The following is a 24,927-nucleotide window of genomic DNA, read 5'->3' as shown; positions in this document are numbered from 1 at the left end:
TTCACATGGTGAATTCCTCCCTATGTGCATGGTTGTGGCACAGAAAAGGGGTAAGTTGATTCCAGGTCCTCAAAGGCATATTCTTGACAGTCAGGAGTGACTTCTTAAGACTGATCTTGCCTCAGAAAGAAGCTCACATGAGAAGGAAGATGAGTAGGAGTCCAGAATAACTCTTAGGAAGAAAAATCATATTCTCTATTGTTATGTCCTCTTTCCTGAAATTTTTTTTTTCAGGAAAGCATTTCAGGACCTGCTAATCTCTAACTCGCATGTATCCTACCTAACACATTTGCTCACAGTCACTCATGGCCTTCCCTGAGCTCTCTTCCATCTCTAGATAGATTCCATCTCACCATGAACCACTGACATGAAACTTGTGAAGTGGCTTTGTTTGGGCAATAATCATGGTAAGGACTTCATGTTCAGACATGGCTTGAAGTTGGGGAGTGAACACTATGGTTCCAATGAGGTAAGGCAGGAGGGATTTCATAGGGACCACATCTGGATACATTGTTAATTCTCTATGGATAAGGATTAAAGAAACAGCACAGATAAGTTATTTATTAATGTGCAGGAATAGCTGGAAAATACAGGAAAAGAAGATTGATAATGGAAAACTTGATCTACCTGACTTTATAATGCTTTCCAACCTTAACAAAGGGAATCAGTGTGAATTAATAAAATATGATTTGGAATAAAATGGAGAATTCAGAAACTAATAACAGTGAAAATTAAAGTTGCATTCCATCCACATGGGGTGGGTTTTATTCCATATTGCTTTTTAAAGTTGGAAGAAACCTAAATGTGTAATAGTAGGAGTTTTTAAAATAGCTCACACCACATCCAGCCCAAGGAGACCTTGATGTCCCTGGATTTGTAAAGAATCTTTAGTGGAGGGCCGGCCCTGTGGCTTAGTGGTTAAGGGCGCGCGCTGCAATGCTGGTGGCCCGGGTTCGGATCCCGGGTGCGCATCGAGGCACCACTTCTCCGTCCATCCTGAGGCCGAGTCCCACATACAGCAACTAGAAGGATGTGCAGCTATGACATACAACTATCTACTGGGGCTTTGGGGGGAAAAAATTAAATAAATAAAATCTTTAAAAAAAAAAAAAGAATCTTTAGTGGCTGCCTCCAAGCACCGTGACATCTCTGCAGATGTCTCAGTGTTCCTATGCTTTGGGCAAGCTGGAGTTCAACTGCTGGTTCAAAGTATGGTGCATTCGTAATTTGATAGATTCTGGCAGGGTACCCCCTGCTTAAAGCTGCAATATCCTCACCCACCAACAAAATGTGGGCTTTTTATCCAGCTTTAAACAGGACTTGATACTACATTCTTTATTTTTTATAGATATGGAAAAATGGCTATTGTTTTTCTTTGTTTCTAATTGAAATCATTTTTTTTTTTTTTAGTTTATTTTTTTTTTGTGAGGCAGATCAGCCCTGAGCTAACATCTACCAATCCTCCTTTTTTTGCTGAGGAAGACTGGCCGTGGGCTAACATCCATGCCCATCTTCCTCCACTTTATATGGGACGCCACCACACCATGGCTTGCCAAGCGGTGCGTTGGTGCGTGCCCGGGATCCGAACCGGCGAACCCCAGGCCGCCACAGTGGAGCACACGCACTTAACCGCTTGCGCCACTGGGCCGGCCCCTATTGTTTTTATTTCTATTTCACTGATTACTGAATAAATATTATTATTACAATTTTATTTTGTAGACATGTACATGTAAATTAATTTTCATAGTTGGCTCATTTTGCATGTAATTTTACATACTATTTTATATTCTATAGTTTTATCATGCATACACATATACACATACACATACACGTGTGCACTTTGATCTATTTTAGTTATAATTTTTATACAGTGAAACAAAGATCTTTCTTTTATGCTGTCTCCTGTTTTATTTTGGGAGGCATCCCCTATTTCATCATTATAAAATATAATGTTGGGCCAGCCCCGTGGCTTAGCGGTTAAGTGCGCGCGCTCTGCTACTGGCAGCCCGGGTTCAGATCCTGGGCGCACACCGACACACCTTCTCCAGCCATGCTGAGGCTGCGTCCCACATACAGCAACTAGAAGGATGTGCAACTATGACATACAACTATCTACTGGGGCCTTGGGGAAAAAAAATAAAAGGAGGAGGATTGGCAATAGATGTTAGCTCAGAGCCGGTCTTCTTCAGCAAAAAGAGGAGGATTAGCATGGATGTTAGCTCAGGGCTGATCTTCCTCACACACACAAAATATATATATATAATGTTCATTTTAGTCCAGGTTTTGTGTTGTTTAATATATTTACAAATGTTATATTCTCTTGATAGACTCACTCCTTTATCATTATAAAATGATCTTGTCTCTTGTTATAGCTTTTGAGTTAGTCTATTTTGTCTTATATAAGTACACCTACCTCTGCTCTCTTATGTTTTTCATTTACATGGAATATATTTTTCCATCCCTTCAAATTGAGTCCATATGTGTCCTTAAAGCTGAAGTGAATCTTTTGTAGGCAGCATACATTTGGGTACAGTCATGCACCGCATCATGACATTTCGGTCAACATCGGATATGTATATGTCAGTGGTCCCATAAGATAATGGGGCTGAAAAATTCCTATTAAATATTGGGGCAGATAAGGAGTGAGAATGGACTAGTAGAGAGTAACCAGCTCTGGCCCCACAGGAATGACACGGCCTGGATGGGACAGTGGCAGGGTTAGCCTTCTCACCCCTGCCTCTAAAGAATCCAGATCATGTTTCATATACCTGAGCAAGAGGAATATCTCATTCCTGGTTTTACTCACATTGATCTCAAGCATTTAATTCTTTTTGTCCAGGAGATCACATTAAATTATAAAAACGTGAAATTAAGACGACCTGATACTAGCACTGGGAAACATGAAAGAAGCTCTGCTGTAGAAACGGCTCTGAGCAATTTATTCATCATGAACAGCTGGACTCTTGGGCTCACTGCTTACTAAGTGAAAAGATCACATAAGGAAAGCAAAGATGCTGTTGAATATTAGACTGACCGGTTAAGCAAAGTTTTGCTTATTAATATAAAAAAATCTAATGTCCTTACAAAGTGAAAATTGAAATAATGTAAAATTATTTACCAAGCACTAAAGAATATTTTTGGTATACAATAAAGACTGAAAAACACTGAGGCCTCATATGTGACACAATGAATTTTAAGGGGGAAGTAATTTGGAAATTTTTAAAAAATGTAATGATTGTGGGATTTACCCTTCTTTTGCCCCTCTGCCACTGTTGGTCAAGGCCTCCTCCTCCTCTTCTGTCCTCTTCCATCTCTACTGATCCCATTTTTGTCTATTTTCATTTATCCCACTGATTTTTGCCCAGGTCACTCTCTTTCTTATCATATCTTTACAAGCCCATTAGACCCACCTGCTCCCCATCCTCCATTTTACTCTCTTACTCTCCCTCACTCTCAGATTCATTCTGTCCCTGGTTCTCCCTCTTTGCTTCTCTCTCCCCCTCATCTCCCCACACCCTACCTAGACATCCACACCAAGGGAGTGAAGAGGCCCACTTTCCAGTGAGACACCAGGAATGTAAACACACCCTGTTAGGTACAGTGAGGGAGAGGAAATTTGGACCAGAAGGACAAGGGATGTCAGGTCAAAGGCAGGTAACCTCCCCCAGCGCAGGGCTCAGGGACCTCCCTCAGGCAGACTGTGACGGCCTGAGGAGCAGCAGGGCCCGCCCCCAGGAGGAGGAGGACATAGGAGGGTTAGAGAGAGGACTGGGGGCTGCCCTTAGGGGTCAACAGGGTGATGGTGGTAAAGGGCGATAATCTACTTCCCGAATGGGAACCTGACCTGTGGGGACAGGAGACAGCGAAAAGCCCAAAGGCAGAAAGGCAGGCAGGGACCGCCTCCCATTAATTTTAACCAGAAACAGAAATAACTGGGACTTGGCAGCGGAACCACGGGCATCCTGAGCGTCTCCGAGTTAGGCGGGCCTCCCTGCCAGCGGGGCGGGCCAGTGCATGGACTGTGACGTCCGCAGGGACTCCCGGACCCTGGGTGTGGAGGATGGGGATGCGGAGCGCAGGCTTGAATCTCAAAGACCGGAGCTCACTCACTCAAGTGGACCTTTGCTCGGAAATCCACTTCCGTGTCGGCGGGAAACTAGGGGCAGGTGGGCCTTGGTCCAAGAAGGGTGTGGTCAAAGAGGGGCCTCGCCCAGGAAGGGGCAGAGGCAGAGCGGGCTTCAGTCAGGTGCGGTGTGGCCTGGCAGGGGCGGGGCCTCGAGACAAGCAAGGCCAGTGTGGACAGGCCCGTGCCTCCTCTGCCCTACCCTGAGGCGTTTCTGCATCTGCTCCTTCCTCCAGCACCACCACTTACCACCTCACATCTTTGCCTTGGGATTGCTGCCTCAGTGGTTTTGGTCCTTCGCCCTGGTGGAGAACCTAGGATCCTCAGTCCCCAAACCTACAGGATTTCCACCACAGATCTCCATAACTCATTCCCAGCTCTCCTACTCAGAGGCACAGTCACTGAGGCCCACAGCTCACCATCTCAGACCCGTTCAGACCCTGGATTCTAGTTTCCCACTGGTCAGGATGTGGGCCCTCCCATCTCCATAGCCCCAGCAAATCCCACAGGCCTGACTCCACTGCTAGTTGCACTTTTCCTGGGCTCCCCAGAGGGCCCTGTGGGCCTTTGCTGGACTCACTGGTGCTCCAGAGGTGATGACTGTTCAACTGGGGCCAGGTAGACAATGCTTCTCACCTCGAACACCCTCTGAAACAATGATCACACCCACTGATCCCACAGTTACCACAACATCCTCTTAACCCATGCAAACCCTAACACACACACACACTCCAAACGAGCACACATAAAACCTGATAACACATGTATATGTTCTGACAACTACACATGGACCTTCCACACTGACCACTGTCACAGATGCAATGACCTACATCCTCTAAGTCACACAAACACAAAGGAAACACACCTGTATGCAGACCACATAATCATCATGTGCCCTCTGACCACACAATTGCTGACACAAACACAGTCATTAAAGGGAAACCTGGCTGTGCCTGTACTTGTGCTCTGATAATGGGGCATTTCACACTTTGACATCAACATGGAAACCCAAGGATGGGGGATGGGGGGAAGCACATGGAACAGGAACAAAACTTGTGCTGACCTCCCTCAGAGCCCAGCAGAGCTGGTGCCTATGATGCCATACGGTAAAAGAGACAGGTGCAGACAAATGATCTGCATATGCTGTTTGATACAAAAGCATCACCAAAAACTAAATTAGTGAAGTGCAGATAATTAAACCAGTTTCCCATAAGGAAGCATCAAGGTTTTAATGTGATTGCAAGTTGTCAACTGTGGAGAATTTTTCCCATATGAATAGTCATTATTATTTTCAAAATTCTGATTTAAATATTTTATACATTAAAATAAGAGATGAATCATTCTTTGGTTTAAAATACCTCAAAGTAAAACATTCCATTTCTGCCATAACTCAGTAGTTTTTATTGGACCAACCAACCAATAACAACAGTAAAACCTTAATAAAATACACAAAACAACTGTTCAAAGGTACTGGAGTGCACCTTGTTCAGACAGAACTTGAGACACAATGATGTGAGTACCACATCCATACCGGTTTTTCTCCTGAAGCATCTGAAAATTAACACTATGGGAGGATAGTCCCAGAAGAAATAGGTTGCCTTTCTGGACTGAGGAGAAATAAGCTGGAAATTTGTTTAAGTAAAATATTGGGATTTCTGCTTCTGGAAGATGCATGAGTAGAGGCAAGACAGTAAATAGAAAACAAAGATTCATTTTAAAAGTGTATTGTTTTAAATTCAGAGAGTTGTGGAACCAGAAAGGACCATAAGAACTAAGAGTCCAGAAAGGGAAGAGTCCTTGTTAGGAGAGGTAAGATATCTGATTTCCCCACCTGTGGGAATCTGCTTCCCAAATCTGAAAATCACAGGCAAAAAGACACTACTACAGAATACAAACAAGCAGATGAATATATGGACACATAGACTGGGGTGGGCTGATTGAAATATAGAGAACCTCCAATACCAGGCTGCTTTTCCCCAGAGGTTATTAGGTGGGGACAGGACAAGAGAGTCAGGGTAACATCCTCTCAGTTTATGGTACTTTAGAAGATGCCTTCAATAAATTCAGAAAAATGACCTGAAAGGCATGAAGGTCAGACTGACTGAAATCAAAGCTACAACCCAGCCTGAGTATATTTCAATTCCTAATGGAAAAAGTGAGTACCCTCACTCTATCTTCCTAAGAGAGAGAACAGTCAACCTCTCTGAGTAGAACATCAATCTCAGTCCCTTCCTTTTTTTTTAGAAAATGTCTGACATAAAATTTTTTTAAAAAAGCAGATCTTTGCAAAGAAGCAGGAAAAGTGATGGAAAAATAAGAAAAATGACACATGATGAACAAACCTTCATATATTGTTAGATTGGAGTTAGGAGAAAAGGAATTTATAATAATTATTATATTACATAAAATAGAGGAAATTAAAAGAAACTTGAAAAGATGGAGAAATTCAATAGTGTTGGGTTTGGGAAACTACGGTCTGTGGGTGATGTTAACAAATGAGTTTGATAGATTCCATAGACAGAAAACAAAATTAGTTTGAAGACATATCAATAATATAAATTTAAACAAAAGCACAGAAGTGGGAAGGGCATTGCACACTCCCTCAGAAAATCATGGGCTAAGTTAACTATATGTGTCTATTTTCTCAGTTTTGCCACTTGTGAAACAGGGATATTAGTCATGTTCAAATGAGTACCAAGGACCAAGCCTTCTCTTGTTATCCTGGCAGAAGAGAAGCTCCAACTTTTTCTCTCCTAGCCTTCTGCATTTGTGTATGGGAGGGGCTGGGACCCACGGCTCTCATTCCCAGTTGGTGACTTGTGGATTCATGGCTATTATGACAGGGGAGTATCAGCAAGCACAGATTCTCTTGGCTTCTTTCTGCTCTCCTAGCTTTGCCAAACAGTATTTTCCATCTGTCACTAGGAGGGGCAGTAATTTGTCATTTCATAAATTAGTGTAAATATATTAGGCATCCTGAAAATGAGATACTCTAAATGTCTTCATGTCCTACTTTGTTCTTGTTGAACAAAGCCCTTTGGCAACAAAATTCTATCATCCTTCTAGTAATGAATTTGATGTATTTGTTTTAGCAGTTACCTGACACTGAATTTTCTTGTGTATGCCATCAGTGGTGCTAAGCTGAGAGAGAGTGCACAGTGATTACAACTCAAGATTTTCTTTCCTGTGCAGTTTACTTATTTAGAGGATAAATTATAAATGAAGGTATTTCTACATTGATTATGTACATAGAATTTCTCTGACGTGATTTCTCAATTTTGTTTCACAAAGCTGTGGATGAAGAGTCTTCCGCATTCATTCCATTTACAGTTTGAGTTTTCCCAGGTCATAAATTGTCTCCCAGGTCAGTCCACTGTCTAAAGGTTTGTCATATAGATGACATACACATGAATTCTCTCCACTTTGAATTAACTTCAATTGAGTGAAGTAACAAGGATTAATAAAGGATCTTCTACATTGATTACAAACATAGCATTTCTTCAATGTGCAAGTCCTCAAGAGTGTTTATAGTTTGAAGCTATGGGTGGTGACTCTTCCACATTTATTACCTTAACAGTGTGTGTCCTCTCATGTTGTCGAAGGTTAAAATATTTACTGAAGGCTTTCCCACATAGACAACATTTATATGGTTTCTCTCCAGTGTGAATTCTCTTATGCAGTCTAAAGTTATAACTTCTATTGAAGGCTTTACCACATATATTGCATTCATATGGTTTTTCACCAGTGTGAGTTCTCTCATGTCGTCTAAGGACAGAAGAGTGATTGAAGGCTTTCCCACACAGGTGACATTCATATGGTTTCTCTCCAGTGTGAGTTCTCTTATGCCGTTTAAGGACAGAAGAATCAGTGAAGGCTTTCCAACACAGATGACACTCATATGGTTTCTCTCCAGTGTGAGTTCTTTCATGTCGTCTAAGAACAGAAGATTCAGTAAAAGCTTTTCCACATAGATGACATTCATATGGTTTCTCTCCAGTGTGAGTTCTCTCATGTTTTTTAAGGTGAGAACAATGAGTGAAGGCCTTCCCACATAGATGACATTCATATGGTTTCTCTCCATTGTGAGTTCTCTCATGTTGCCTAAGGTAAGAAGTTTTACTGAATGTCTTTCCACATAGATGGCATCCATATGGTTTCTCTCCAAAGTGAGTTCTCTCATGTTTGTTAAGGTCAGAACAGTGAGTGAAGGCCTTCCCACAGAGATGACATTCATGTGGTTTCTCTCTGGTGTGAATTATCTCATGTCTCCTAAGGTTATAACTTTTACTGAAGGTTTTCCCACATAGATGACATCCATATGATTTCTCTCCAGTATGAATCCTCTCATGTTTTCTAAGGTCAGAACAATGAGTGAAGGCTTTTCCACATAGATGACATCCATGTGGTTTCACTCCAGTGTGAATCATCTCATGTCGTCTCAGGTTAGAACTTTTACTGAAGGCTTTCCCACATATGTGACATTCAAGTGTTTTCTCTTCAGTTTGAGTATTATTGTGATGTCTAAGGGCAGAGCCTTGAATAAAGGCATTCCCACGTTGACGACATTCATATGATTTACTTCTAGTGTGAATTTTCTTATGTAGATTAAGGGATGACAAGTAACTGATGGCTTTTCCAAATTCTTGGCTGATATAGTGTTTCTTTCCCATCTGAGGTATCACACATCGAGTCAATGTTAAAATTTCAGTAAAATTTTCTCCCAAATCACTACATTCAAAGGGATCCTCTTGAGTGTGAGAACTCTGGTTTTTGAAAGTAAATAAGACTGTTAAAGGTTTGGCCACACTCACTCATTCCTTCCTTAACTTCTCTACATATAAATTCTAAAGTAATCATTCAGTGATAGACTACTTAAAATCGTTCTTATGTTAGTTACATAAACATGGGGCACTACTCTCCTGCAAACACAGAGATGTTCTCTTTTGTAGTACTCCAAATTAATTTTTAAGACATTATTATGTTTCAAAGATTAGGCATATAAGCCATGACTATGTAATTGCCTGTTTATAAGACCTCAGCTTATGGTTTTGATTTCAGGTTAATTTCTTACCTAAAACCAAACTAAACAAACTTTCTGCTGTGAGAACTCTTGATCCCAACTTTAATTACAATCAGGTAATTGTACCAAATTCCTAACTCATTCAATTCCCAGGTCTTCATCTGGAAGAACAGGTCCACACCCATGAAGCTTACCGTCGCACTAATTAAGGATGTGTCCTTCTTGCAGATATGTTGCATGGATATCATTTCTTGTTTTTTAAGATCATCTTCCATGTCTGAAATGATTGAAAAAAAATAAATAGCTCGAGTGGCATTAGGGGGATTAAAATATTGAAGAGACCCAATGTCCATTTGAGTATGTTTCAAATACTGACACACAGATGGGAAAGAACGTCAAATAGAGGAATACTCAAAGGAAAAAAATATATTATAGGACATCAACAACTGACATTTTCAGGACTGAAATATGAGAAAAATAAAATGAGGATAGCAAGTTTAGGAGGAAAAGAGAGGGAAAATCTTCACAGAATAGAACCATGAAAAGGGACATTTTGTGAATGTTTAACTCCAGTAAGTACATCAATATCACCTTCCCTAAAGCCAAAAACAATGAAAGAAAGACACTTTCATAGAAATTGATGCCTATAATGTATATCTATAAGAGATAATGACAACATCCAAAGATTTTTTCCCCTATGACATCGTCTACATTTAGACAAATATCACTAAACTCAGATATCATTCTTAGGGCCTACTCACTCACTGACCAGGCTCCTGCTCCTATTGAAGTACAGCTTCTTGGAGCTCACCTGGACTCCAGCCTTGCAGAAAACATATCCCTTCTCTTGAAAGTTGCTCTCCTTGCTCCAAATGGGAAATCACATCTGATTTGTAGAACTGATTGCCTGTTTGTAGGAAAAAGATAAATGGATTTTGAGTTCTGTGCTCACAACAGTGCATGATCATCAATACACGGCCAACTAATGAGGAAGAATAAGATAACTTCTGAAGGTCAGCCCAGGGAAGAGTATGTTGAAAACAACTTGGATAGTCTTTCACCAGCAAAAGGAGAGCTCTTGAACTGGTCTCTAAAGACATTAAGAACCTATCATTGCTGATGCCCATGCCTTAGTTCAAAGACAGCCTGCAGAATCTTCAATATTTTCATTCAGTGAGAAAATATAAGTTTTCACAATATTTGAATATTATACTCAAAAAGAATCCAGTAAATACAACTGCCACCAGAAAAACTTAGGTTTTATGTGGTAAACAATATGTCTGTTATTTTTAATACTGTGGTCTGATCTAACCATAGTCCCTGCAGGAAAACAATTATTAAAAAATACCAATACATTTACTTATTCATTCAAAAATAATGAGCTCCCATCACTGTTTTGAGTGTTGGAGATCGAGTAGCACGAAAGATATGAAATTGTGTCAGGAAGAGCACATTCTAGTGGAATGACAAACTAAATATAAGTAAAAAGTACAGAAAATTGCTCTAAGGTAGTTGTGAGAGTTATGAAAGAATCAAGACAGAGTCAGGAGTGAGGAATGTGAAAGCTTTTCTACATACTTGTTGAATAAATTAATGAATTAATACATACACACATAATAAACAGTGAAGACTCACCAATCGAGACCAGATGACTGATGTTCTCCAGCATCACATCTCTGAATAGTTTCCTCTGGGACGTGTCCAGCAGGGCCCACTCTTCTTGGGTGAAGGCTACAGCTACATCCTCGAAGGTCACTGATTCCTAAAATATTAGACATTGTTTCAGATAGGACCATCTTTGCCAGTCTCCAGGGCAGGATGGTACAGGTGATAGTACTAAGCAAGTGGTGGCTAAGTGTACGGAAAGCTCAAACAGTATTTTGGTTCCAGTCACATTCTCAGTGCTGACCTGGACATCTGACTTTCAGATATACCCATAGAGATATACACACTCTAAATACACAAAACTTCATTACAAAGAGATATCATATGAAGTGTGGTATAATATAACCTGGAGATTTCCCAATAAACCTGTAATTATGACTTCCAGATCATAAAATTTTCACTTGAAAATTTATAACTAAGACATTCTTCTCCACTAATTTCAAGTAAATCTACAGATTCATCACAAAGGATGCAGTACCCATGATCTGCCACTTCTTAATCACGACTATGGTTAGATTACTCCCCTTTATGACCTCAGTTTCCTCATCAATGAAATGGTTTAATGACGTGTTACGATTTCTGAAAGATCCAATGAGCTAATGGGCTAACTATCTAGCAAAGACTTCTTAAATACAACTTCTATGATTATTATCCAATAAATGGCAGAGAATATTGAAGCAATGTCCAGAATTCTGCAAAACTGAACAGAATTCATACAGGACCTGGGATAAGCAGGTGCAGCCTTCATCTCCACACAACTCAGGTGTTCATTAATGAAAAATGGTTCAGCAGCAGAAGCCAGAGGCTCTGAGACTTCTGTACTGAAGGACAGTATTATCCTGATCCTTCCTCTGGTCAGAGTCCTCCCTTTCTCAATTTTTCTGGGACCTCCAAATATCAGTTATCATTGTCCCTTTTGTTTCTTCATCTTGTCTCTCTACTCAAGCATATATGAAGCCACCTGATCATTCTTCCCTCTGCAGTTCACCAAAAATTTTCACAGAACCTTAAGTTTTACCCTACCTCCTAATCTCTTTCTCCTGAATCACAGCCAAAATTAAGGAAACAATAGTTCCTATACATTGTTTCCAGTTATCAAATTTGAACCAAAGTAAAATTACAAAGAGGGTAAATTCATGATTTGGGACACGGTAATAATGAGAATTTTAGTTTTCTTTTTTAGAAGTTTTCAAAGAGCAAAAATATATTGTCTCAAAACTTTAAAAGATTTAAAATGGGAAAAAAATAAATGAATGACTCCTCGTTGCCTTCTCTGGCATAACCACCACTCGTTTTCCCTCAATACTAATCAGGACTCCCCCTAACACCTGTAATACTGGATTGATTGAGCTCATCTGTGGAAATATCTGCCTCCCTATTGGGCTATAACTTTTTTTTTTTGTGAGGAAGATCAGCCCTGTGCTAACATCTGCCAATCCTCCTCTTTTTTGCTTAGGAAGACTGGCCCTGGGCTAACATCTGTGCCCATATTCCTCCATTTTATATGGGACACCGCCACAGCATGGCTTGCCAAGTGGTGTGTCAGTGCGTGCCCGGGATCTGAACTGGTGAACCCCAGGCTGCCACAGTGGAATGCATGCACTTAACTGCTTGCGCCGCTGGGCTGGCCCCTGGGCTGTAATGTTTTGCTCCCTACTCATCTTTATCACCTGCATTCACCTCAATCCTAAGCCCATTACAGTCAATAAAATGGTTAATGAGTGAATTTTTTTTGCCAACTAGGCCATGGACTGGATGAGAAAAAGAATACCTCTCTCATCTCTTCCATGAATACACAGCATTAATATCTTAATAGGCTGGATATTAGAGGCTGGAATATCTTAGTGTAATGTTGGGAAGGAGATTAACACTTGATGAGTCCTTGAGCCAACAGCACCATTCCAGAGTTTTGGGGAAACTTAACTGAAGCACACATCCTTGAAAAATCTCCTGAGTGTACTCAGAACACGAATGCCTGTAGGAGAAACAGCCCATATACTGGCAATAGAGATGCAATTTCAGTAGAAAGAGTAATTTCCTATTCACCTGTGATTCCATTGTCACTAGCTTGGCTGCCAACTGTCTTCTGGGTTTTCACTCACACAGTCCAAGCAACAGGAGGCAAAGCTGAGGAAGGAGAAAGAAGCCATGAGACTCTAGTTGTTGACAATTTCCAGACCCACTTGTCATGAAGTCCCAATCCTTCACCTGGACGTAGCACCCAGCCCAACCAACAGAAACATGCAATGGGCTCTAAGAGAAATAGGGGGAGAGCTCTTCTCTACCAGAGTCAAAAGTAAGAAGGCTATGACTATTGTTGCTAGTAAAGAAAATACAAATACTTTCAATTTACAGAGAAGAATGTGAAAACCATTGAGTTTTGTATGCTAATTAACCCTGGGTGTTCAGAAGTGTTCCATTTCCTCCTGATTCCAAAACAGGAATCCCTGACTCCTGCCACATGTGCCTCCATCTCCAGTAACCACTGTGGAATTTCTCAGGTTTCATTATGCTTAGCGTGTACACTAGCAGTTCCTCCAACTCCATCCCAGCCCTCTGGTGCCTTAATCCACTCCTACTCTTCCCTGCCCCTGGCCCTCGGGATATACTTATTCTGAACCATTGTCCCCTCCAAGTGGGGTTTCCAGCAATATCACTCCCTCAACACTGACTTTTAGATTTGTTCTGCATGCTTTTGGTTACGAACCAAGAGAATTAAGAATATATTTTATGCGCCGGCCCCATGGCTTAGCGGTTAGGTGCACGCGCTCCGCTAATGGAGGCCGGGGTTCAGATCCCGGGCACGCACCAACGCACTGCTTCTCCGGCCATGCTGAGGCTGTGTCCCACATACAGCAACTAGAAGGATGTGCAACTATGACATACAACTATCTGCTAGGGCTTTGGGAAAAAAAAAAAGAAGGAGGATTGGCAATGGATGTTAGCTCAGAGCCGGTCTTCCTCAGCAAAAAGAGGAGGATTAGCATGGATGTTAGCTCAGGGCTGATCTTCCTAACAACAACAACAACAAAAGAATATATTTTATGATAATCAATTCTGTGACTTATTCCATTTGGAGGGATCAATGGCACCCATCTTGCAAATTTACTCCTTAAAATCTCCTGCATCAGAAAATAGCAGGAGTATATGGGTTATAGTACTAGTATCACGTCCAACAATCCTCATAGAGCAGTAGGCTCAGAAATTATAGAATTAAGCGATTTTAGGAGAAAATTTAGTTGCTGCATCTGATATTTTAGAAAAGTGGTAGCTGAAATCCTGCCCTTTATCAGTCGTCATTAGCTGCAGCTTCCCTGAACTTCATTATTTCATTGTGTGTGTGTGTCTGTGAAATCATTTATAAAGTGAAAATCCTCCCCTAAAACATCAAAAATAATTAAGTGTATTTCATGGACAACTGACAATGAGTCATAAACAGAAGGAGGTTAACTCACCATTTATAACAGAGGACAAGAAAAGAAAGCAATCAAGTCTTATTAAATGTGACTCTGTGCTTGGAGATTTACATACATTTGCTTATTTATTCCTCAAAATAACCGTGTTGATTATGGTTCCTTTATCAATTTAATAAATGACATGATCAGAGATTCAGAAAACTTAAGTAATGTGACAAAATTACATGCATACAAGCATATACGTACATATATGCATACACTAGAAAGTGACACAGGTCACTTTCAATTTTCCTCTGCCTGCTTCCTAAGCTCAAGTTCTTTAAGGGTTACACACCACACTAGATTCTACCTGGAATAGAAACTCTAATAAACAGAGGCCACACCCTATTTTTACAACCTCATCTCCTTCTTGCTTTTCCACAAAATTACTCCCCACGCCCATGTTCTCTACCACGCAGGAACCATTGCATTGCCCCAATTCCCAAACACCAGCTTTCAACCCTCCTCATTTTCACTGCCCAGTTTAATTCAGTTACTCATTTTAATAGATATTTACCAAGACAAACATTCTTTTATGTCCTTCTGATTATTTACCACATCTGCTGATCAAGACCCCAATAGAAGGTGACTTCCAACACCTCCCTGTTTCATGACTGCATCTGACTGCACAGGACTAGGATGACGACCCTCCTCTAAACATGGAGTCACAACTCATAGTGGCTTCAAAACATACCTGGCAACCCTACTATGTCTTGTTAATTAATCTTCCATGCTCCATAAATATTTCAAACCTTCTCTATGTCTTTGAAGTTATATATTCTCACTTCTCCCCTTTCAAAAGATGAGATATTTCCTACTAAGTAGATTTGACAAATTACCTCAGTTTAACATCATACAATGTACAAATATTCCTGCCTTTATACCCTTTAATTACTCCTTCTCCCCTGTAAAATTGAAGACTCATCTCTACTCCTAAGTCCAATGTCTCCAAGTGAACTACTTTCTCTTCTGTTTTGTCAAGAACTTTATATTATTGATAAAAAAGTATATCTCCTTTACTAGCAACCTCTCCTCTCATCACAGTGCATCCTCTCATCATTTAAACCCATTAAATCTCTTCCATCTTGAAACTAAAACCTCCCCTGAACTCATTTCCTCTGAAATTCCTTCTCTCCTCTTCCTGAATTTACAATCAAACTAAAAGCTGAAGGTGCAGTTGCCGTATCCTCACATCCCACTCAACATTTGACTTACTAACATCGCCAATGATATTTGCATAAATAAATCCAACGTGTGTGCCTCAGGCTTTTACTTTGAACTAAACTAAACAATAAGTAACATGACATCTTCTGGGGAACACACTTTCTCCTACATTCCTCTGACATCTCAGTCTAGTGACTGTCTTCAAACTAATCTTGTCATTCCAACTCCTTATCACACGCCAAAAGCTTCTCAAACAATGTATTTTTTTTGTTTTGTTTTGTTTTTTAATTTAATTTTATTTATTTCCCCCAAGCCCCACTAGATAGTTGTATGTCATAGCTGCACATCCTTCTAGTTGCTGTACGGGGGACGCGGCCTCAGCACGGCCGGAGAAGCAGTGCGTCGGTGCGCGCCCGGGATCTGAACCCGGGCCGCCAGTAGCAGAGCGCGCACACTTAACCGCTAAGCCACGAGGCCGGCCCTCAAACAACACTGTTGGAAGATCTCAAGACCCCATCCTACTCCTTCATCCTTTCCCACTTACGTACACTGATATGCCCTGGTACGCTCACACATTCAGTCAGTTGCTTTAATTTTTCCAAATTGAAAGTGACAAAATTTATCTCTGAATTGCATTTCTGAGCTCTCACCTCTATTTGCAAACTAACATGCATTTGAAATGAAATATATCTCAGGCCATTACCTCCCACTCCCCCAAATATTACTCTTTGTCTAGTCTCTAACCTTTTCAATGTTTCCACCAGACATCCAAGGGTTGACATTTTGTATGCTCTCTCAGAATATCGCAAACACAACTTAGCATTGCTGTCACTTCTACACTCTTCACTGTTATCATCTTTCATTTCCTCCCAAATCCACAAACACAATTTCCCACCCCATACTTACTTCCTTCAATCTCAGTTTGAATTTCAATTCCTCAAGAGCCCTTCACCAAACTCCTACCAAAATTAATGTTTCCCTTCACAAAAATTTATTTAAAAAATAAAGGTCTATCCCTCCTGGTGAAAATGATCTCCAGTACTCACCAGAACCCACAATGAAGCCAAATACCTATTGAGGATGCTGCCACAACATTCCAGAGTTCAGAGTTTCTCTCTCTCTCTCGAAAAATGCATCATTTTTGATGGTGAACTCTTTTAATGCAGTTGATAAGCTCTCCAGTATCATAATCCAAAGGACAAATCTGATTAACTTGGTTCCAATCAAGATAAATAATCAAGAAATGATATTTAAGGAAATATTTTCCTTCTCATTAGGTAAATCAAGTAGATGAAAGTAAGGACAACAAATTATATCATTTTAATTCTGCACTTATTCTAAAAGTCTCAAAAGCAACCTTCATGCCTTTTCCCAGAGATTTCACTGTTTTATGGATTTTGGTTGTTCTGGGCAGTACTGTAGAGAATCTGCAGTAAGAGAATCTATCCTGACCTTTATTTGTGAGCGGATTTATAATCTATGAACATATTCTCAGGCTGTGGGCATCAGTGTGACTCTATTAAATATCTGTGGTGAATAAATATATATTCAAGAAAAATATTTTTCAGGGTTCTCGAATATGCAGTTTTACTACCAAGCAAGAAAAAGTATATCCAGTGTAGGTCTCTTCAAGGCAGATTTAGCTGATGTCCTAAGAACTGTAAAACTCTACAATCTTCAAAATATTAAGTATTTCCAAAATAAGCGATCAGTTTCAGTATTGATTTTACTATAAATAGGGTTTTTTTTTTCCTTTTTTCCTGTGGTAAAATACACATAACATAAAACTTACTATCTTAACTATTTTTTGTGTGTGTGTGTGAGGAAGATCAGCCCTGAGCTAACATCCAATGCCAATCCTCCTCTTTTTGCTGAGGAAGACTGGCCCTGGCCTAACATCCTTCCTCCACTTTATATGCGACTCCACCACAGCATGGCTTGACAAGCGGTACATTGGTGCGTGCCTGGGATCTGAACCTGCGAACCCCGGGCCACCACAGCAGAGCGCATGCACTTAACCGCTGCACCACCGGGCCGGACCCTATCTTAACTATTTTTAGGTGCACAGTTCAGTGGTGTTAAATACATTTATAATGTTGTGCAACCATCACCATCATCCATCTCCAGAACCCTTTTCATCTTGTGAAACGGAAACTCTGTACCCATTAAACAACTCCCCATTCCTCCCTCCCTTCAGCTCCTGGCAACCAACATTCTACTTTCTGTCTCTAAATTGGATATTTTTAAAGCTGATGTTAAAAAGGAAATTAAACATTCAGAAATCTAAGACATTTCTTTATAGAAAGATATATTATTTTTGAAGAAAAATCAAGCAATATATTTTCATTTTGGGTATAGGCATTTGATCCCATAAGGAATACTTTGTCATTTTCTTTTTTAAAATTATATTTTTCTGACAGTAAAAAAGTTTTAGTACGTATTATTTTTGTAGTAAACTACATCAACTACTTGATTTTCATGTATCACTGATAAGTTCTATATCTTTTCAGCCTATTTAACGTAACATTCTTCAGGCAAGTGATGATCTCCTTTTGCCATAAATGAATATATGTTTCAGGTCAACTCAGAGCCAAGTTGGTACCAGGGAGTGAAATTATACCGATGAATAAAGTGGAGCGGTCATCTGCCCTTGTGGAGTTAAAAGTCCAGTTTAGAAGAGATTATTTAAATAATGATAAGAATGCTGTGGACATATACTTAAGTATTTCATTTGTGGAGGTGCCAGAGCTCTCCTGAAATGCATGAATAATTTATCTGACACCGTAACAATTTAGTTGGCCAAAGCCTTAGAAAGCTTTGCAGAAATGGAAATAGGTTCAGAGAATTTTTTTTTTTTTTCAGATGAGGGAACAAGTATAACATCATGGATGCATCACAGAATGTGCTGTGCACCAGGAAGTGAGAACACATTGGAAGGGAGTTGAGTGATGGAATGAACTTGAGAGAGTAGCAGGCAAGTAGATTTCAGGGCCCAAAGGTCATTATCATTGGATTGGTCCTTCTAAAGCTAGTGGGAATCCACTGCAGAATCGAAACCAAGAAAGTGACAGGAACAGATGCGTGTTTATAAATGAGTCTTTTGCTAAGAGCGGAATGAAGGGATTAAGAAAGGCTTGATGAATTCTAAGAATCAGATGATGGTTGTCTGGCATAGGGTGTTGGTAATGAAACTGTGATGGGGGAGGTGGAAGGATCTGAGAGAAAAAGAAAAGGAAGTGTAAACAAAACAATTATTTTTTTAATTTCTCAGCTATTATTGAGCACTGATTTGAGTCAGACTTCGTGCCAAGGCCTGAGCATGCAGCTAAGAAAAAAACATTACATTTCTTCTCAATGCATTTAAAAATCTAATAAATAAATAACTATTAATTTACAATACTATGTTACTATATAAACCTAAAGATATGTTAGCAGAGAACTAAACTTGATGTTTGGTTGAGTGAGGTGTAAAGAAGGCCTGTCTGATATCTGTCTAATTTATTTAAAATTTATCAGAAGGAAATAGAAGCAGGAAGCATCCCAGAAATCAGTGCTGGGTGTTACAGGTTGAAAGAGAGAAGAGGTAAGAAAGTTCCACCTAGTGGAAATAGTATTCCCTGATTAGTTGAATACACTATTAATTAACTGCAGCTGGAGGAGAGGCGGAGGTTTGCACCAAGAATTGCCCCAAGTTTTAAGCCTCTGGGTGATAGTTAAGGCCAAAATTTTCAGTGACTTTAAAAACATTTATAAACCGAGAGAAAGAAAAAGAAAACATAAGTCTTTGACTTTTCAAATTTTCACAAATGAAGCAAATATTAATAAAAGTTAAAAGAATAAAAAGATTAAATTATTAAAGAATGAAATGAAAAAACAGATTTGACAGAAATCAATAAAAGTTTTGACACTAAAATCAAGAAACTGAGAAGGACTCGTGAAAAAATAATACTGGTAATTAAAACAGATCACGTATTCATTTAAAAGCCATAATTTAAAATGTAAGAAAAATGTGAAGAACTCTATTCTCATTAATTTGTACATGTAGGATAAATGGATTAATTTCCAAGAAAATATTATGAATATTCATTCACAAATAAGAGCAGTAAGAACAACGTGATGAGCCAATTTCAATATATAAATTATATATCAGAATCTATCTCTAAAATGGATTTGTGAGAATTCTCTCAACACGTTAAAGCACTTATACAACACTGTCGAGTGGAGTTTACTGCAATAATGAAAGAATGATTCAACACTAGAAAACCTATTACTTTCATACATAATTTAAAAACATTAGATCACATCAACAGAACGTTGGAAAAATATTTATCTTTAAAAATAAATGAAAATCTTTAAAATTCATGTCCAATAGTGGGGAATAATTCTTGTTAATCAAGACAATCTCAAGAAACATGTTCAGCAGTAAACAAAGAAGCAGTTCCACTCAAGGTTAGGCTGAGAAAAGGCGGCTGGCCAGGCCTGCTGCCACTCGCTCCTGCACAGGATGCTTGAGTCAGGACCGAGAAGAGAGGGGAAGAACAGGAAACACAAAAATGGAGTCAGAGGGCCGGAAGTGTAGTTATTCTCAGAAGACATGATTTCAAACTTAAAAAAACAGGAGGACCCATTTTAACTATCAGACCTAATAAGAAAATTTTAAAAAGTGGACAAATCTATTCTTAATATACTGAAATCAATATTTCCTGTTTATTAACGATAACTTAAAAATGAAGCAAACACACAAAAATCACTCTCTACCTACAAGAGCAAAATATTATGACTCTATTTAAAATAAATTTGCGGACCAATGTAGAGAAATTTTAACTTTTTGAGGGCACAAAAATGACACAAAGCCTGGCAAGCCAAAATCTTAGATTAGAGGACATGGTGACAGAAAAACCTCAGTGACTGCAGAAATTCGGTGCAACCCAAATTTAAGTCACATGCCGTATTTCAGATAAAAAATGAGAATTATGCTAAAAGTCAATTTTGTCTCTTTTGATTTGGGGTGAGGATACAGCCAAAATAATTGTGAAAAGAAAACAAATGGAGACAGGTCAAATTACATCTGAACCTATATTGTTTGAAATTTTAAAATAATGCAAATTAAATGTTAAACAATAGTAAACAATATAATATTAGGACTGAATGAAAAATAATATTTTATATGAAATAGGTGACGCCTTCCAAAGGAAAACCAAAAAGCAAAGAGCATGAAGGAAAGATTTTGGTTTCACCACATAAACACTAAAAGACCAAAGTGTGCCTGTGCGTTCGTGTGTATGTGATTCAACTAGAAAATATAAAATAGTATTGAAGTACACATCAAAAATGAGTCAAGTGGAAAAGTTCATTTTATATACACATGTCTAAAAAGAATAAAATGTATTCAGTCTCAAGTAATTAGTGAAATGGAAATAAAAACAAAGAGTTGTCATTTTATCCAAATTTACAAATATACATACATATATAATGAAGTCCTGGTTAAAACAGGGGTAAACCACGTGAGTTGGTGATGGATGAGCATTTCTTTGCAGCTGTGGGGGGCTTTCTTGCTAGAATCTGTCACAACATGAAATGCACCTCTTGACCCAGCAATTAAATCCCAACTTACCCAAAATGGAGGAACCCTCAAATATCTGCAGAGAAGCTGATTCTTTACAAATCCAGAAACACCACGGTCTCCTTGATGTGCAGTGAACAATTTTAAAACCCTCCTACTGTTGGACATTTAGGTTGATTCCATTTTTAAACAATTATTACAGAATAAAACAAACTCCATCATGTGGATGAAATGCCACCTTAATTTGTCACAGCTATCAGTTTCTAATCTCTCCCTTCTATTACAAATCATTAATATCTTGAGGCCAAATATACAGATTCACTTTGTTAAGCTTCAAATGCATTACATTACAAATGCATACAATCAGGTAGAACCAATTTCCCCTTATTGATATTCTTTTCCAGGATCTTTCAGGTTTTCCTGACATTAATTCGCTACTAACGTGTGCAGTTCCTTTAATCCTGGTCTACAGAGAGCTGACAGTACATCTGGATCTTGTCCTTTGGCAATCCCTACTGGCGAACCTCACTGACACCATGGTGCCCAGTCCTCGTCTCTAACCAATGTCTGGGCATAAAGCACTTCTTATGATGATCCCCCAGACGGAGCCACTTCACAAGCTCTATGTCACTGGTTCACAGGGAGAGGCAATTGGTCTGGAGATGGGAGAGGACTGAGGCAAGGCCATGGGTGAGTGAGGAAATGTGTTAGGCAGGATACTTGAGAGTCAGAGATTAGCAGGTCCTAAAAACAGCATTTCATGAAGCAGAGGACAGAACAATCCACAGATAATACGACTTTTTCCAGAGAAAGAGCCATTCCTGACTCCTCCTCATCTTCCTCCTCCTCTGAGTGTCTCTCTCAGGCAAGATTAGTCTTGAGAAGTCACTCCTGAGCGTTAAGAATGTGTCATGCAGGTGTTCGAATAACTTATTCCCTTCCTTTGCCACAACCACACACACGGGGAGGAATTCAACACATGGAAAAGACGGTTCTCTGCTGTCCACCGAACCATCAGGGAGCAGGGACAATAAACTCCTGCATGGAGATCAACAAGTGAGTTTGTCTGCCCTTTGTTCCATAACACCCTTCCATCCTGATGACGCCCACACGTCACGTGGAAGCTATGGGTATGTGAGTTGACGTGACTGACCTTCCCTTTCAAGTCATAATCCCCGCAGCCTCTTCTAGGACCTGCTGAGCACAAGATCACCAGGTGAGGATGGGCAGAGCTCACCTTTTCTCCTATTCCTGAGCTTCCCAGGCTCTCTGCCATTCCATGACACCCAAACTGCATTGCCCCTTCTCCTCCAAGTTGTCTTCCCAGAGCCAAGTGCCACCTCCTCATCGGAGAGATATCTTTGGTCTGTGTTTAGTTTAAAAAGTCCTGATCTTTTCTTACCCAGCTGCTTTGTCACTGTGTGTATTTTGGGGCAGGCAGAGATGTGAACAGGAGAGGCCACATGAGAGTAACCGTCACTGGCCTCACAGGCATGGAGTGGCCTGGATTGGATAGTGGCAAGGCCTGCACTTCTCATCCCTGCCTCTAAAGATTCCAGACCATATATCATTTTGCCAAGCAAGAGCAACTTCTCTTTCATGCTTTTAATCATATTAATTAACAGCATTTAATATCTCTTTTCCAGAACATCACACTACCACAACAAAAAATACAATGTTAAGAAGACCTAATTATTGGCACTGGAAAACATAAAAAGTCAGCTATGAAAATAGCACTGAACAATGTATTCACCACGAACAAATGAGATCTGTTAGAACACAGTTCCAGGACAATTCAGCCCATCCTTCATATTTGCCAAAAAGGACAAAGGGAATCCAAAGAGATCAAATACTTAGTTGAATACTTTAGCTCATAGGCTATTAAATTAAAAGATCACATAAAAGAAGAAAGGAAGCTGTTGAGTATCAGACTACCTGTTTAAACTTGGTTTTGACTGTTAAAACAAAAATCAACTTTCCTACCAAATGCACACTGAAATAATGTAAAATTATTTACTAGGCATTAAAGAATACTTTCAATATATAATAGACAGGAAAAGCATTGAGGTCTCATAATCTGAATTTAACACAATAAATTTAAAAGTGAAAGTAGTTTGGAAATATAAAAAAGCATCTAACGAATTTGGAACCTACCCTTCTATTGCCCCAACTGCTACTCTTGGTCAGGTCCCCTCACCTGTTCTATCCTTGTTCACCTCCTTTCTGTCTGTTTTCACGTAATCCCACTGCTTCCTGCCCTGGTCACTTTCTTTCTAACTATTACTGCGTCTTACCAAGTCCACTGCACCCACCCACCTCCCACTGTCCACCTAACCCTTTTTTAAGCCCTCACTCTCCCTCACTTCTTCGGTCTCCTCGCTCTGTCTCTGTTCTCCTCATCCCCCCGCCACACCCCGACGCCCACAGGGACGGAAGACAGCGCCCTCCGATCACAAGAGCGCACTTGGCAACGGGACATCGGGACCGTGGACGCTCGGCAGGACAGCGGCAGGCGGGATCTGGGGCAGAGAACAGGGGGAGTCGCAGGGCAGGGGCGGACACCCCCAGCCCAGCCCGGGGCTCAGACCCTCCCTGAGGCGGTGACCGCGAGGGGAGCCCCGGGAGCCGCAGGGGGACGTGGACCGGGAGGGTCTCCGGAGAGGGCCGGGTCTGCAGAGTCCAGGGCCGGGGGAGGGCGCGGCGTCCCGGGCTGCCCCGAGGCCGAGGGGGCGACGGGGCGAGAACGCACGTCCCGGGGGGACGGGAGACGGCGCGGGGCGGGACGCAGCCGAGAGCGGCACAGACAGGCGGGCGGGGCGGCCGCGGAGCGACTTCAACCGGAAACGGACGCGGCCGCGGCAGCGGCGCGACCGGCCCCGGGCGTCTCCGGGCGACGCGGTGACCCCGCGGGCGGGGCCTGGGACGTCCGCTGGGGCCCGGGCCGGGCGTGGAGGACGGGGCGGGAGAGGAGACGCCACGCCCACGCTTGAACAACAAAAACCGGAGCTCACTTACCGGAGTGGGACCTCCGCTCTGGGAAATCCACTTCCGGGTCGGCAGGAAATTACGCGACGTGGGGCGGGGCCTTAGTCAGGGAGGGGAGGGCCAGTTAGGGGCGGGGCCTAGGAAGGGCGAGAGCTTCGCGGGGGCGGGGCCTGAGCCAGAGAGGCGGGCCGGCGTGGGGGCGGGGCAGTGGGGCGGGGCTTCAGCCGGAGAGGCGGGCCAGCGTGGGGGCGGGGCCTCAGCCTGCCGCCCCGCCCCCGGACTGTTGCTCTCCACAGCTGTCCAGCTTCCACGTTTGGATCCATTTGAATCGCTTTGGGGTCTCGGGAGCCGAGCTGCTTTCTCTGTACTTCAGGAAGTGTGATGCCTCCGGCTTCGTTCTTTCTCAGGATTGCTTTGACTATTCTGGGTCCTTTGTGGTTCCATAAACATTTTAGGATTGTTCTATTTCTGTGAAAATGCCTTGGAGTTTGGATAGGGATTAGGTGGAATCTGTAGGTGGCTTTGGGTGTATGGACATTTTAACAATATTAGTTCTTGCAATCCGTGAGCACAGAGTAGCTGTCCGTTTATTTGTGTCTTGAGGTTCTTTATCCAGGTCATCCACGACCCCGGGAGCAGTGGCCGCTGCTGTTCTCTGCGGACAGCGCCTCTTCAGACGCGGGCGCCAGGGGCCGCTCCGCTGGGAACTGGATCTGGGCAGGGCTTGGCCTCCGCCACCTCTGCTTTTCTCGTGTGGCATTGGCGTGGTTGTTTTGAAAAGTAATTTGCTGTCCGGAAATGTCAGACGTTGAGAAAACTCGGTGTAGCAGCAGAAATACTCTGTCTCTGCGCTCGGATTCCCCGGCCGGTTGTTCACCACGTGCCATTTCGCACAGAACACTCCGGTGTGTTTGTCCCCGAACAGGGACACTCTCCCGGGGAACCACCACAT

At 41.3% G+C, this 24,927-nt stretch overlaps 1 protein-coding gene across 2 annotated transcripts; it reads right to left on the bottom strand.

The window, feature by feature from the left end:
• Positions 1–1,856: 1,856 nt before the first annotated feature.
• ZNF596 (zinc finger protein 596) lies at positions 1,857–24,069 on the bottom strand. 2 transcript variants are annotated; one of them, XM_014795414.2, is made up of 6 exons: positions 24,006–24,069; positions 12,855–12,935; positions 10,779–10,905; positions 9,955–10,050; positions 9,338–9,420; positions 1,857–8,886 (listed from the first exon to the last, which is right to left on the bottom strand). In XM_014795414.2, exons 2-6 carry the CDS (start codon positions 12,864–12,866, stop codon positions 7,639–7,641), a joined length of 1,566 nt encoding a protein of 521 aa, XP_014650900.1. In that variant the 5' UTR covers positions 12,867–12,935; positions 24,006–24,069; the 3' UTR covers positions 1,857–7,638. The 2 variants fall into 2 exon arrangements, with proteins under 2 accessions (XP_014650900.1, XP_087274385.1); XM_087418259.1 differs by lacking the exon at positions 24,006–24,069 and adding an exon at positions 21,042–23,308.
• Between the last annotated feature and the right edge of the window lie 858 nt (positions 24,070–24,927).

This window comes from Ceratotherium simum, chromosome 28 (genome assembly GCF_057802395.1).
Source record: "Ceratotherium simum simum isolate JZ-2026a chromosome 28, ASM5780239v1, whole genome shotgun sequence".
Taxonomy (NCBI): Eukaryota; Metazoa; Chordata; class Mammalia; order Perissodactyla; family Rhinocerotidae; genus Ceratotherium; species Ceratotherium simum.
The sequence above is the reverse complement of the archived record's forward strand: the minus strand, read 5'-3'. Positions and strand labels throughout refer to the sequence as shown.